Here is a 13740-nt window from a genome sequence, read left to right as displayed (position 1 = left end):
CTGTAGGATCCTCAAGTCAGAGACCAGGTCTGCCTTCTCTCTGGGCCCCTGTTCCATCAGGGTCTGGCAGGAGTTGGTGCCCACAGTGCTTATGCAACTGGCTGGGAGGAGGCTGTGGTGGTCACGGTGATTGGCTCCCAACATGCACAGCATCCCAGTCAGGGAATCCTGAGGCCAGTGATGGTGACATGTGAGCATGTGATTCATTTCTGGCCAATGAGACACCAGGGGAGTCCTGCTGGGTGGTTGGGAAGGAGGAGGAGGAGAAGAGAGGCTCTGCAAGAAGGGGACACAGAAGCATCCTTTCTTCTCCTGTAGGTGTGTCTGTGTCAGGAGCATTAAAGTAGAGGTCTGCAGCCCCAGAAGGAGATAGTGAAGGAGGAGAATCACAGAGAAACGGAATCGGCGCCCGAATGGACCCCACGGAGGTCGCCTTCCCTCCAGACCCCTCGTTGGGACATGACACCCTTCCTCTGTGTCAGACCCTCTGGTTTTGTGTTCCTGCAGTCAAGGCACCCTCAGAGGGTGCACGTCACACAGCGAGCCAGAAGACCTTGTGCCAGGCTTGGACTCTCGCCCAGTAGCATCGCAGGCCCCACCACGCTCACGCTCCCTTGGCTTAGTTTTAACAGCTATCAAAAAAAAAAAGGCGAGAGGTTCTGAAGGTGTTAGTTGAGGAAGGAAGGAAGACACCTGCTGTGGAGAGAGGGCTGTCGGTTAGAGACCTATGGAGGTCAGGAACATGAGCTTTGACGTCACACAGACCTGGCCCAAAGCCCAGGGCTCCACTTACTGGCCACGAGGTCTCGGGTGAGTCGCATAAACTCTTTTTTTTTGGTTTGTTTTCAGTACTAAATTACACTTTATTTTTTGAACTTTAAATGAAAAACAACCACACTGACATGTAGTGATGTAGTGATGTGAGAGCAACACTGCTTGGTGTACTTTTTTTTTTTTTTTAAATAATTGTTGTTGTTTTTCAGTTACAGTTGACATACAATATTATATTAGTTTCAGATGTACAACACATACATTCTCTAATCACCTGTTTGCTCATCTGTGAAGCAGGGATGGTGACTGTGTACCCCACAGGGTGGGGTGAGGACAACGTGAGGGGTCTGTAAGAGGCTTAATGTGCCGCTGGCACTCAGCAAGTGCTGCAAAGCTGCATGGGCTGTTCTGGCCCAGCCTTGGAAGGTGCAAAAGGTGGGGCGCTGAGGAGAGGAGGAGGAAGACCTCTCTGTAGCAGAGAACTTTATGGTCTCTTTAGATGCCTCCCATTACTTCCTTCCTCAATTGTTTTAGCCCACAACCAGTGCGGCCATCCCTCCGGGGCTGCCCCGGCTGAAACAGCAGTTAGGAAAGGAAGGCCTCCTGTGAGATGAGCCTTAAGGGCTGGGAGGGCCTGCCCAAGTCAGGAACTTCAAGGAAGGCGTGCCAGCAGGGGGCTGGGGCACAACGGAGTGAGGTGTGGAGAAGGAGTGTGCAGAGTGCCTTTGGGGAGAGGGGAAAAGGCCTGTTGGGAGCAGAAATTTGTGGGGGGCTGATGGGAGGAACTCCTGGAGAGGCAGGGGAGAGAGACTGGCTATGAGGTGATCTGCCGATAAGAAGGTCTGAGACTTCTATTAACAAAGGATTTCTCGTCTGCCTGTAGAAATACAGGCATTATACCATTTGACAGGTGGAAAAACGAAGGCCAGGGAGGCTGAGTCAGAGCTATCGGAGATGGGATGCCACTGGGATGAGGTTCAGTCTCTCAGCATTTGGCCTTTGAGGTTCAAGGTGATATTCATACCATTAGAGGTCTTCCGCGGCAAGCAACAGAAAACCTAACTAGGGCACCTTCAATGCTGAAGATGTTTATTAGTTCAAACCCAGGGGTTTGGGAGATAGGGGGCTACAGGGGCAACCACACTCCTCTGCAGTTCTCCCTGATATGTTCTCTCTTGGAGCTATTTCAGAAGTATGAGTGTGCCCCATCTCTAATCCTGGGCACACATCTCTGGCACTTGGGAGCTTAGCTCTTGTACAGCAGCTTTCATTTTTCTCGTCAGTAGGGGTGCTCATGGGGATGCTGATTTGTGGACAAGCTGATTCACCCTTTCTTCCAACTGACTTTGGGCTCAGGAGCCCCTGCTGGCATCTTCTGTTGCGTGGCAGGCCCTGGCCCCTCAGGGCTGTGTCTGGGGCTCCAGCCCAGGGCTCCTCTCAAGGTGGTACCTGACAATGCCTCCAGCACCTGCCCAGCCAAACCAGAAATTCCAGTAATGGTCTCAAGACTTTCTCCTTTCCAAAGACTGAGGGTGGCAGACGGGGAAACTGAGGCTCACAGAGTTGGAGAGTCAATTAATATCCCTCAACCAGTGAAGGGTGGGGCCCAAACAAAACAAAAACTGGCCCTCAACCTGGATTTTCAAACTCCTCCATCTGTACCTGTATACTGCTGTCTCTCTTCGTCCAACCACATTCTTCCAGCCTGAAGACTCCACCTTCAGAGGGGGCATCCTGCCCCAGAGTGTCTCATCTGAAGACTTGGGGCAGCGGTAGGGAGAGTGCCCGTGAAGCCTCAGATGGTTCTCTCTTGGCCAGTTACACACTCACCACACCTCTGTGCTCCCACAGTACCCAGAGCCCAGCTGTGTCTGCCCCTAGATCGTGAGCTCCTTGAGGGCAGATGTGAATTGGGGCACCGAGAAATCAGGGTTTGATGAATGATGAAGTCCTAGGGCTTGGGAAGCCTCTCCCAAACAGTTTGCTGGTGAGGGCTGTAGAGTCTAGCATCTCTGCACCAGATCGGGAGTGGGGCTGGGGCCCTGTCCATGCCCACACCTTCAGTGGGCTTCAGGCTCCCTAAATGTATAGCCGCTGAGAACGGCCCAGTAGAGGGCAAGTGGAGGCAAGCAGCAGGGTGACAGGTGGCAGGCGGAGCTGCACAGGGGAGCACACTGGCTCTACTTCCTGTGGGCGAGAGCCCTGGTACCCGCCCCCAAGGAGAGGTTGCACAGACCTTCCTGTGCAGCCTTGGACTGCCTGCCTGCCTTGCCTGTGTACAAAACTGTCTCTCCCTCTGGCCACTGCCTCCTAGCTGGGGCTGGCATCCCTACTTAGTCCCGCAGCCTGGATTGGGTTCTCCGCCACCATCACTGTGCAGCTGGTGAGGGGCTGGGCAGCACACCAGGACCCGCCCTCCCATCACTGGGCACTGCTCCTTCCTCATTCTGCTGCTGATTCTAACCCCAAGCAAAACAGGTTGTGTGCTTTTCCTCCTTCTGGCAGCTCAGCTCTGGCTTGAGTGCCTCTTGAGGTGCTGCAAACAGCACCGGCTGAGTTGGGGGAGACTGGGCCAGCCTACCAGGCAGGACTGGGACAGTACTCCTGGCTCCTGGCCTCATTCAGCCCTGTCTGTGGCAGGAAAACAAGCTTTGCCGCGGCATTTTCCTGAAGATGATGCCCCAGCTTCAGTTCAGAGATTCCTTTTGGGTGAGTAAAGACGGCCTGGGAATTTAACAGCCGAGTGCAGCTTGGCTGAAATTTCCCCAGGGCAGATGATGGGGGTGTGGTTCCAAGAGAAGATGGGGGTATTCTCATAAAAATGCTGGTTGGTTTTTGGTCTTAATTGTGGAAGTGACCTGGGCCACTGTTCCTTCTAAGTTGGAAGATGAAGTGAGTCCTCGGCCTAGGGTATTGATTTCTCTGTACACTTCAACACAGTGGGCAAGGAGTATCCCCTATGCTCCCAGGACTCTTTCTCCTCCAGGCAACCCTCTCCCCATGGCAGGATCTTCTTAGGAGAGTCTAATATGTGGGTGGGAGTTTGAGGAGGCCATGCAAGACAAAGGAGGGAATGGGTCACAGGTTTGGGGACCAAACAAACTCAAATTTGAATCTTGGCTCTGCTATTTAAAGGTTGGACAAGTCATTTTATTTCTCTGAGTCTCATTTTCCCCATCTGTATAGTGGAGATTAATATTAATATACATACCAACTGAATGGGAGGGTTAAACAAGGTGATCAAATGTAATCAGGTCCCTGCTCCTTGCTGGCACCCAAATGGTAACTCTCTTCCCTCACCCAGCCCCTCTTAGTGCAGCCCTTAGGGGCCCTTTGAGGAGGCAGCAGGGCTGAGCAATGCCTTGATCACTTTCTTAAATTCAGTGCAGCTGTAAATAAAATTCTTTCCATGAAATAATAGCACCCACCTGCCTCATTGAGGTGAAATGGCTTGGCTCAGGCCACACAGCCTGCAAGCACAGTTTGGACCCCAGACCCCTCAGCTGTTTCCTAGCTGTCCTTCAACCTTCCCAGCTGCTCTTCAGACTCTGGCTGCCCCTGTGGCTCATGGAGAAAAGCTCAGACTTCTCTGGTTGGAGCTGATGAATGAGGCTGTTCCGCCCCATGGAAGACTCCCTGGCCCTTTGGCTTAGTCAACAGCCTCCCTTGCCTGGGCCCTTTTCTGGGACCTGTGGCCAGTATATGAGTGACCTGCTTCACGCCTACATTGACCACACAGTGGGCAGAGGGCCACCTGGGGAGAGCACCCCATGCCTCTCTGGATCTTCATTCCCCCATCTCTACAAAGAACCAGGACCAGCCCAGAGAAGCCGGTGAAGGCTGAGGTGGCTCAACCCATCCCAAGCACCAGGAGGGCAGCTAAGTCTCAATTGGGGTGGAGTGGCTGCAGTGGGGGAGGCAGGGAGTGGTGAGTCACGTCCCCGCTCTGACTCAGAGTGCACGGCTGGGGAAAGGGGCAGGGCCTGGAAGGGCAGGTTGCTGTGTAGCCCGGGGCAGGCCAGGAGACCCTGACTGTGTTACCTCCAGGACATCCCAGGCCGGGTGCCTGGGTGCACCTTCTCTAGGGCAGAGCTGAGGCAAGGAACAACCCCATGACAGAACCTGGGCAGTGGGGGATGGTGTATGAGGGCACAGGTTATGGCAGCAGCAGTAGCAGCAGCAAGAAAGCAGTTCACCTGTGTCAGCGTCCTGAGCTGGCCGCCAATCACACTCTGCATGTGCCCCACCTCTGAGCTGCTCAGGGCTCCATGGCCTCCGGGTGCCCCCTCTCCTGCACTGCTGGCTCCCCGGGCCTGGGGCGAGGGTATAGCTTCCCTGGGGAAGGCCAGAGCTGGGAGAGAAAGAAGTGGCCAGTGGGAGCCTCTAACACTGATCCTCAGCAGGTGACCCTAAAGGTCACTGTCAGCACTGAGGATCCCCTGATCCCCAGCCCAGCCCAGCCCATGAAGACAACTAACACTCACAGAGCGCTAAAGATGTGCCAGGCACTGTGCCAGGACCAGGTGTCAACTTACTCATTTAAACCAATGAAGTAGATGCTATTGTTGTCCATATTATTCAGAGGGAAAAAATGAAGGCACAGAAAGTTTAAGTTACTTGCCCAAGCACACACAGCTGGGATTAAACCCTGGCTCCAGTGCCTGGGTTCTCATCTACGGTGCTTCATTCCCCTCTATCAACATGGCAAGTCACTAAATCTTTGGGCCACGTTGGCAAAATGGATAAAAAAAATTCTGTCCTTCCCACATCCCAGAGAAGTAAGATCAAACAAGGTTGATAGAACTACCTTGAAGCTAAATTTACAGACAAATCTGTCAAACACAAAAGACATACTGATCTACTGTTGCGGGAGTGTTAGGGACAGAGCCCAGCCTGCCCCTTCCCTGATTTTCACCCCCTACCGCAGCCCAAGGCAATGCCATTAAACCCTGTGGCTTGGCAGCACACTATATAAAAATGACTAGTCTTTAATAGTGGAAGGAAACCACTGAACTAGAAGAATGCTGTCTAATTCCACCACACTTCAGTTATCGCGTAGCCTCAACTATCCAGAACGCAAGTTGCCAGCCCTGTTTCCTGCAGTAGCTCACAGTAAGGAGAAAAATAGAAGTGGTTTCTGAAGAGCTAAGAGCTTGTGTTAAAGCTCATATAGTTTACCCATAGGACATGGCTTGTGGCTTTTAGTTAGGGCCTATGAACTCTGATTATACCTATTATTATTATTATTATTATTATTATTATTATTGAGATTCCAAGAGTTTTAGGAGCTGTGTGCCATGAAACAGGGGCAGAGACCAAATACATATTTATTCTCATGTCACAGGCAGATACTATCTGTATTAGTTATCTCTTGTTGTATAACAATATTACCACAAACCTAGCAGCCTGAAGTGACACACATGTATTTTCTCCCAGTTTTGTGAGCCAGGAGCCTGGGTGTGGCTGGGCTCAGTCCTCTGCAGTCAAGGTGTGGAGCAGGACTGGGCTCCCACCTGAGGCTCAGCAGGGGGACGATCAGCTTCTCAGGTCACGTGGTTGCTGGCAACACCAGTTCTTTGCAGGACACTGGACTGAGGGCCTCAATTTCTTGTTGGCTGTCAGCCACTTTTGAGTTCTTTGCCACAGGGCCCTCTCCATATGGCAACTCACAACATGGCAGCTTGTTTCTTCAAAGCCAGCAATGAAGAGAGTTTCCCTGGGCTCCAGCAGAGGGCCAGTGACTCAGAAGGTGTCAGAGACACATGGGGACAGACTGAGTTGTGTGGCTGCGAGGTGAGGGCCGAAGGGACAGTCACCCTTTTCCCTGGGTGGAGCCCTTCTCCTGTGCAGCCAGCAGGCAGGCAGGCACCTTCTTTCCTGTGTAGTTACCCACAATCTTAATGAGATTGATCATGTGATCTTTTAATCTGTAGATACAGCAATTAGTAGGGGTCTCTATGGAACCTGATATACAGTTGGTGATTGATAAATATTGGTGGACCTAAGCTGTTAGAGACAGTTTCAGAGATAGCTCGTGGCCTGATAACAAGAGAGGAAACAGGAAAATTATAAGAAGCAAACATAATGTCTCAGAAATGGTAGAAACATTCTGCGTGGGAGCAGACCAGTCCTATCGGTTGGTAGGCCTGCATTTGCAATGCGGTCAGTGTGGGTAAACAGTATTTGTTTATAGGCTACTTTTCTCTGTGGCAGAGCATTCAGAGGCAGACTGCTGTGGAGATGAGTCAGGGGTGGGCTAGCCACAGAGGGAAGGAAAGGAGAATTTGATTTCTGTTACACACACAGTCATAAAGAGCACCATGGCTTCTCAGGAAGTTTGTAGTTGAGCCTCAAAGCAGGGCCTGTCAGTGAGACAAGCTTGAGGCTGAGAACCCAGATGCCCAAGCCCACAGGGCCTTCGGCCTCCTATTACCTGCCTCAGTGCCAAGTCAGGGGGGCAAGAAGCCTGAGAAGGCAGGGTCCTGCCTCCCATTCCTCCCATACACACTGCTGTCCTCACCAGTGGCTCTGCTCCCAGCAGACAACCAAACTGTATCGCAAGAAACACCTGTCTGCACACTCAGCACAGGGTGGACAGGTGGGGTGTGTACTCAGTCAATGTTCGTAACACAAATGAGTGAACAATGGCTGTCTCCATCATCCCACCTGCCTTTCTAAACCCATTGTCTCCTTCATTTCACTTTAGTGTTAGTCTACAAGTATTTGTTAAGCAGGGTTCTCACCTAGGTGGTTTAAGCTGGGCCCCTGAGCCTCACGCCTACATCCAATCAGATGAATAAGACCATCTTGTCCTCAAGGAAGTCAGTGTCCAGTGCTGGGAACAGAGGCTCCCTGACAACTGGGCCAGGCAGTGTGTCTCAAGAGGAGCAGGGCTCTGAGACACACCTTCCACGCCCACTGTCTCCCTCCCACCCAGACCTACATACCCAGCGGCCTTTGCAAAGAAGTCAATGGATGTTGTTTTAAGAGGGAGAATCTAGCCCTGGACCAGGCTTTATTGCGATCCACATCCTACCCCTTTTGGGGTCATTAAAAGAAACCCTAAGGGCCTGTGGGGGCTGGGCCACAGAAACTACAGCGGCCTCTCACGCCACTCCTCAGCTTAGGGCAGGAGCCAAGAGAAACAGAGAGGACCAGCCAGAAGTTTTCCGTCTGACTTAGGGTCACATCTCTCTCCTTTGAAGATGGGCTCCAGCTTTATCTGGAAAGCTCTGTGCCAAGCTGGGAGGAGCTGAGGTCTGCAACAGACAGAGGGCAGAGGAAGGTCCTGTTCCCTGGGTTGGGGGACGAATCACAGGGAGGCACAGGGGTCGAGGCTGGGCCTCCCCTCCCCCATGTGTCCACTCAGCTGCTGCCGCCTCTTCCCCTTCCCAGTTCTAGATTCTGAGGTCCCCACTGAGGAGGCTACAAAGAGGGGCTCCACTTTCGGTCTGTGCTAAAGCTGCCTGTCCCCCACCTCAGGACCTGTCGACAGTGGTCCCAGGGCCTTACAGAAAATCAGGAGAGACTGGTGTTCACTGGGCACCTGTTCTGTTCTGGGCACTTACGGATGTGTATACACCTTTTGAAGAAACAAAAGTAATGCATATAAGGTCCTAAGAGGAAAGTGGGAAAATAGAGAAAAGTAAGACTAGAACACCCTCAGGTGACACAGAGACAACTGGTAATATTTTGCTGTGTTTTTCTAAGATTATTTTACATAGGTGCAAGCAGGTTGTTGGCACAATTTTGTATTCTTCCCCACATTTTATTTCTTGCATTTTAAAATTTATTTTTAATTGTGGTAAAACATGCCTAACAAAATTTCCCATCTTAACCATTTTAAGTATACAGTCTAGATGTGTTAAATATATTCACATTGTTGTGTGGCACCACCCCCCTTTGCAATGTAATTCCATTATGAACATGTATGGTTGTGGGTGTGATTTCCTCATCTTCAAAATACCACTGTTAATAAGTCCTCCAGCTTGTAGATCTGGGAGACATGCTATCATTTATTTATCCAATCCCCTGTTGATGCACATTTAGGATATTGCCAATTATTTATTATTCTGAACAGTAAAGCAATGGGTAGATCTTTGTGTATCAAGGTTGTTCAGTTGAGAGTTATTTCTTTGGGTAGATTTCCAGAAGAGGAGACATTCCTGGGTGAAAAAGTGGGGGATTAACACTAGCAGATACTTTGGGACCCCTCATAGACCCCTGGCTGGATATGGATCTTTTCATGTAGGGAGGAGGGGCAAGAATGGCCTGAAAGGGGCTGGGAGGGGCGAGTCCAGAGGGGCTTTGCCGGGGACCAGTCTGCTCAGACGCCGTGGGAGGACTGACAGTAGGGCAGGCCCTGTGGCCTTGAAGGCCGAGGAGGCCAATGACGAGAGACAGGTCCCCCTGAGCATCAGGGACTGTGCAGGTAGCTAGAGAGGAAGGGCCTGGCTGTGTCGCCTTTGCCTCCACCAGCTGCCTTCCCAGTGCCTCCCTGGCCATGGCTGTCAGAGGAATGGGGAAGGTCGCACTCTCCGTACTGGTTGGGAAAGCTCTGCAAGGCATGGCGTTACGTGTGAAAAGCACAGAGCCCAATTGTGTGTGTCTGGTATTCGACCTGTTGTGAAAAGTGGGGGAATAAGCATTTATGTTGGCATAGGCTTCTTTTGGCAACGAGAGTCTCTGGAATGACACACGGAGCACGAGTTAAAGTGATGACCTTTTGGAGCAGTGAGACTAGAGATTAATGGGTGACAGGGCTGGGTGGCAGTGAGTGCTTTCACTACGCACTTTTTATACTGTTTGATTTTTGGATCATTAAATGTATTACTTACTTTAAAATTCAATTAAATTAAAAATAAAAAAGGAAGCATTTATTTCAAGTTCCATGACAACTTTTTTTCTCTGAGTCCCAGCTCCTTAAATCCCCCCAGAGGAGTATGAACGATGCCTGGTTGCTGAGTGACTAATACACGCCAGGCCCTTTGGGAGTCACTCTGCATGATCCCCTAGCCCACCCTCTACAGGCCCTTACTGACAGCGTGGACGGCTGTCAGTGTCCTCCCATCTCTGGCACGGAGGCATGGGCAGGCTTAGACCATGGTCACACGTGCAGGGCAGAGCAGGGACTGCCCCTCAGGTATGTCGGATGCCATCATGCTCTGCCCCTGAATTCAAGGCAATTGGCTAATTTGTTCTTAGTTCAATTATAATTCCTGTAGGATAAAAAGATGGCATTGGGTTCTATGGTCTTGGAAGTAGGGTGATTTTTCTCTCCATTCCCCCCGTAATTTTCTGCAAGCGATCATAAATTACATATGTCATTAAAAGGAAAATATTTAAAAACAAAACTAAGCAATTCCTGTTTTCCAGGCTGACCAATCATTTTAGGCAAAATCTGTGGTTCGATAGCATTCCTCTTGCACATACTCTGCGCATACTGTGTGCTATGTGGGCCCCCGGGACCCGAGAACCTAGCTCATCTCTCCTCATCCCACAGGACGTGGCCAGCTGTCTGATGGTCACACAGATTGCAGAGGTTTGTGGTCATGCTTGCTCTGCACTTGCAATGCCTGCCAATGGTCACCCAAAGGATTTACTGGCTGCAGTGTCCTGGGTCAAAAATGTAACCCAGACCTTTGATTTTACCCTTGGTGGAAAACAAGATCTACCTCTCAATGGCGCTCATTGCCCTCCAATTCCCAAGGACTCGCAGACTTTTCCTGGCTGCTCCTGACACCTACACACAGCTGGGGTAGCCCCTGAAATGGAGAGACAGGTTCTAGCTTGGGCTTTGAAAGGGTGGATGAAGATTTGGAAGGTGGCAGGAGGACAAGTGGCACTCCAGGTGGAAGGAAGGATTGGCATTGGCAAAGGTGTGGAGGGATAGTGGGCTCAGTGGGTTTGGAAGACCGTTTTCTGGCCCAGAGGATTGTTCAGGGTGACTAGTAGGAAGGAAAGATGCCAGTTGAGTTGTGAAAGGTCTTGACGAGCCATAGGTGGTGGCAGAGATATGTCTCTGCCTCTTGGCTCATTTCCAGGGTGGGCGTTTCATCTCCTGCAGAGGGGCCGGGAGGCTACAGGCTGTGGGCGGGAGGCCCTTCCTTCCACCCAGAGCCTGGCTAACACTGCAAATCACATGACGGAAGGAACTTGGTGTGGAAACCGACACTGCCTTGGCTTCCAGCAAGAGAGGTGGTGCCCTGTGCCCTGTGGACCACCCTCTGGGTCAGCTCCAGAAGGTCCTTCCCTCACAGGCTCAGTCATTCCCCATCCTCCAGGCTCAGAAGGGACCAGGTGTTTTTGAAGCCTCCCCTGACTCACCCTCTCTTGCTGGAGGGCCTTGGAGAATCATTTCCCTTCTCTGAACCTCAGTGTCCTATCTGTAGGATGTCAGAGTGATGCTCACCTAAGATAAAGGCTTTGAAGATGGGGAGGCCCAGGGCAGAGCTAAAGGGACCACCTTCCCCTGCTTACCATAGGATCGATCCCAAGGGACCCAGACTTATCATTAGATGTGCACCTACAGGGTGAGCCTCGTATATGGATCCTCCTACTCCCAGAATGCCTCCCAAACTCTGTTCACCATTGCATACTAAATTCCACCATTAGAGAGTATTCCGTGGCTTCAAGGGACAAGATGCATTTAATTGCAACAATAACCCTGTGAAGCTGACATTCTTAAAACCAAGGCTCATAAAGGCGATATGTGCCTGGGGCTGCCACCCAGACAGACTTTGGGGCCACTGGGCCAGGCCTAGGACAAAGAACCCTCTGGGATTAGGTGGGAGGGTGTGGTGGTTTGCTAAGACCAGGAACCCTAAGCAGTGGATGACTGTACAGGCATGCGAGTGACTGCCCCTTCCGCTGGTGTTGACAGGCCACCCAGCATTGGGTAACAGGAAGTGCTAGCTAGAGCTCCAGGAGCAGCCAGGGTGGGGATGGGATGACCAGCTGGGACTCAGGGCCTCTCAGCTGTGGAAATGGGAAAAGAGAAGCTAAGCCATACTGGGAGGGGACAGGGGGAGAGAGGAGGTGATAGGCTGGTGCAGGAGAGTGCTTGACATGTTCAAGAGACGACAGGGAGGCTTGTGTGACTGGGGCAGTGTGACGAGGTGGAAAGTAGTTGGAGATAAGATCAGAAATGTAACAGGGAGCCAGATCTTGTAGGACAGTAGTTCTTCAAAAATCCCAATGCCCAGACCACACCCTGGGCCATTGACTTTTGAATTTGGGGTTAGTGTTTGGGCATCAGTGTTTTTCAAAGTCCTCCAGTGTTTCCCAAGTGCAGCCAGAGTTGAGAACCATTGGTTTAGATACCGGAGGTGATTATGGATGCATCGCCATTGCTGGTCGTGAGCGTGAACCTGGCTTTCGCCAGTTACGTGACCTCATTTGACTCAGTTGTGAGTAAATAGAGGGTAGAGGTTTGTTTTGCTTTTTTTCTAACCTTATATGATTACTTTTTTATTACCGTAAATATACATAACATAAAGTTTACCATTGTAACCATTTTTAAGTGTGCAATTTAGTGGCATGAAGTACTTCAGCAATATTGTGCAAGAATCACCACTATCTATTTCCAGAACTTTTCATCATCCCAAACAGAAGCTCTGCGCCCATTAAACAATAATTCCCCATCTCCCGTCCCTCATCTCTTACTTCTACTTTCTGAGTCTATAAATTTGCCTAAGAAGGAAACTCATTTAAATAGAATTATACAATACTTGTTCTTTTGTCTCTGGTTTATTTCACTTAGCATGATGTCTTTAAGGTTCATTCACGTTTTGGCATGTATCAGAATTTCATTCCTTTTTGTGGCTGAACAATATTCCATTCTACATATATACCTCATTTTTTTTATCCATTCATCTGTTGCTGGGCACTTGGGTTGTTTCCTCCTTTTAAATATTGTGAATAATGCTGCTGTGAACCTGTGTGTACAAATATCTGTTTGAGTCCCTGCTTTCAGTTCTTTTGGGTAAAGACCCAAGAATGGATTGAGTAACTGCTGAACTGTTCTCCCCAGCAGCTGCTCAATTTTACATTCCCATCAACAGTGCACAAGGGACCCATTTTCTGCACATCTCCACCAACATTTGCTATTTTCTGTGTTGTTGTTGCTTTAATCATAATCACCCTCATAGGCGTGAAGTAGTGTTTTACTGTGGTTTTGACTTGCGTTTCCCTAATAACTAATGATGCTGAGCCCCTTTTCATGTGCTCTTGGCTGTTTGATACCTTCTTAGAGAAATGTCTGTTCAAGTCCTTGGCCTACTTTTGAATTGGTATGTTTGTCATTTTGTTGCTCAGTTGTAAGTGTTCTTTATGTATTCTGCATATTAATCCTCATCATATATGTGATTTGAAAATATTTTACCCAGTCTGTGGATTCTTTTCACTCTCTTAATATTGTCTTTTGATGCACAAAATATTTTCATTTTGTCCAATTTATTTATGTTTTTTCTTGTTGACTGTGCTTTTGGTGTTATATTCAAGAAATCATCACCATAGTCAATGTCTTGAAGATTTCCCTGTGATTTCTTTTCAGAGTTTTGCAGTCTTAGTGCTTACATTTAGGTCATTGATTCATTTTGAGTTAATTTTTGTATATGGTGTTAGATAAGTGTCCAGCTTCATTCTTTGGCATGTGGATACCCAGTTTCCCAGAACCATTTGTTGAAAAGACTGTCTTTTTCCCATTGAATGGCCATGACAATCCTTGCTGAAAATCATTGATCGTGTATGTGAGTGTTTATTTCTGGGCTCTCTATTCTATTCCAAGGTCTATATGTCTGTCCTTATGACAGTACAACACTATTTTACTGTGGCTTTGTAGTAAGTTTTGAAATCAGAAAGCGTGACTCTTCCCACTTTGTTCTTCCTTTTTAAGATTTGTTGGCTAGTTGGGGTCCTAAGTGGAGGTGTTTTTATTGTTCCCGTTTTATAGGTGAGGAAATTAAGGTT

General features: G+C 49.5%; 1 protein-coding gene across 2 annotated transcripts in view; it reads left to right on the top strand.

Moving 5' to 3' along the window:
* Window positions 1-304: 304 nt before the first annotated feature.
* The window catches only part of PSTPIP1 (proline-serine-threonine phosphatase interacting protein 1), a 47628-nt gene continuing 34192 nt past the window's right edge, over window positions 305-13740 (top strand). The window contains exons 1-2 of one of the 2 annotated variants that reach the window (XM_019718524.2): window positions 2992-3249; window positions 3412-3480. In XM_019718524.2, the coding sequence (XP_019574083.1) occupies window positions 3445-3480 (36 nt within the window). In that variant the 5' untranslated portion in view covers window positions 2992-3249; window positions 3412-3444. Of the gene's footprint in view, window positions 811-2991; window positions 3250-3411; window positions 3481-13740 lie in introns of those variants that run through there. The other variant, XM_074328326.1, reaches the window with a different exon arrangement.

Source organism: Rhinolophus sinicus, linkage group LG03 (assembly GCF_036562045.2).
Source record: "Rhinolophus sinicus isolate RSC01 linkage group LG03, ASM3656204v1, whole genome shotgun sequence".
Lineage (NCBI taxonomy): Eukaryota > Metazoa > Chordata > Mammalia > Chiroptera > Rhinolophidae > Rhinolophus > Rhinolophus sinicus.
The sequence above is the reverse complement of the archived record's forward strand: the minus strand, read 5'-3'. Positions and strand labels throughout refer to the sequence as shown.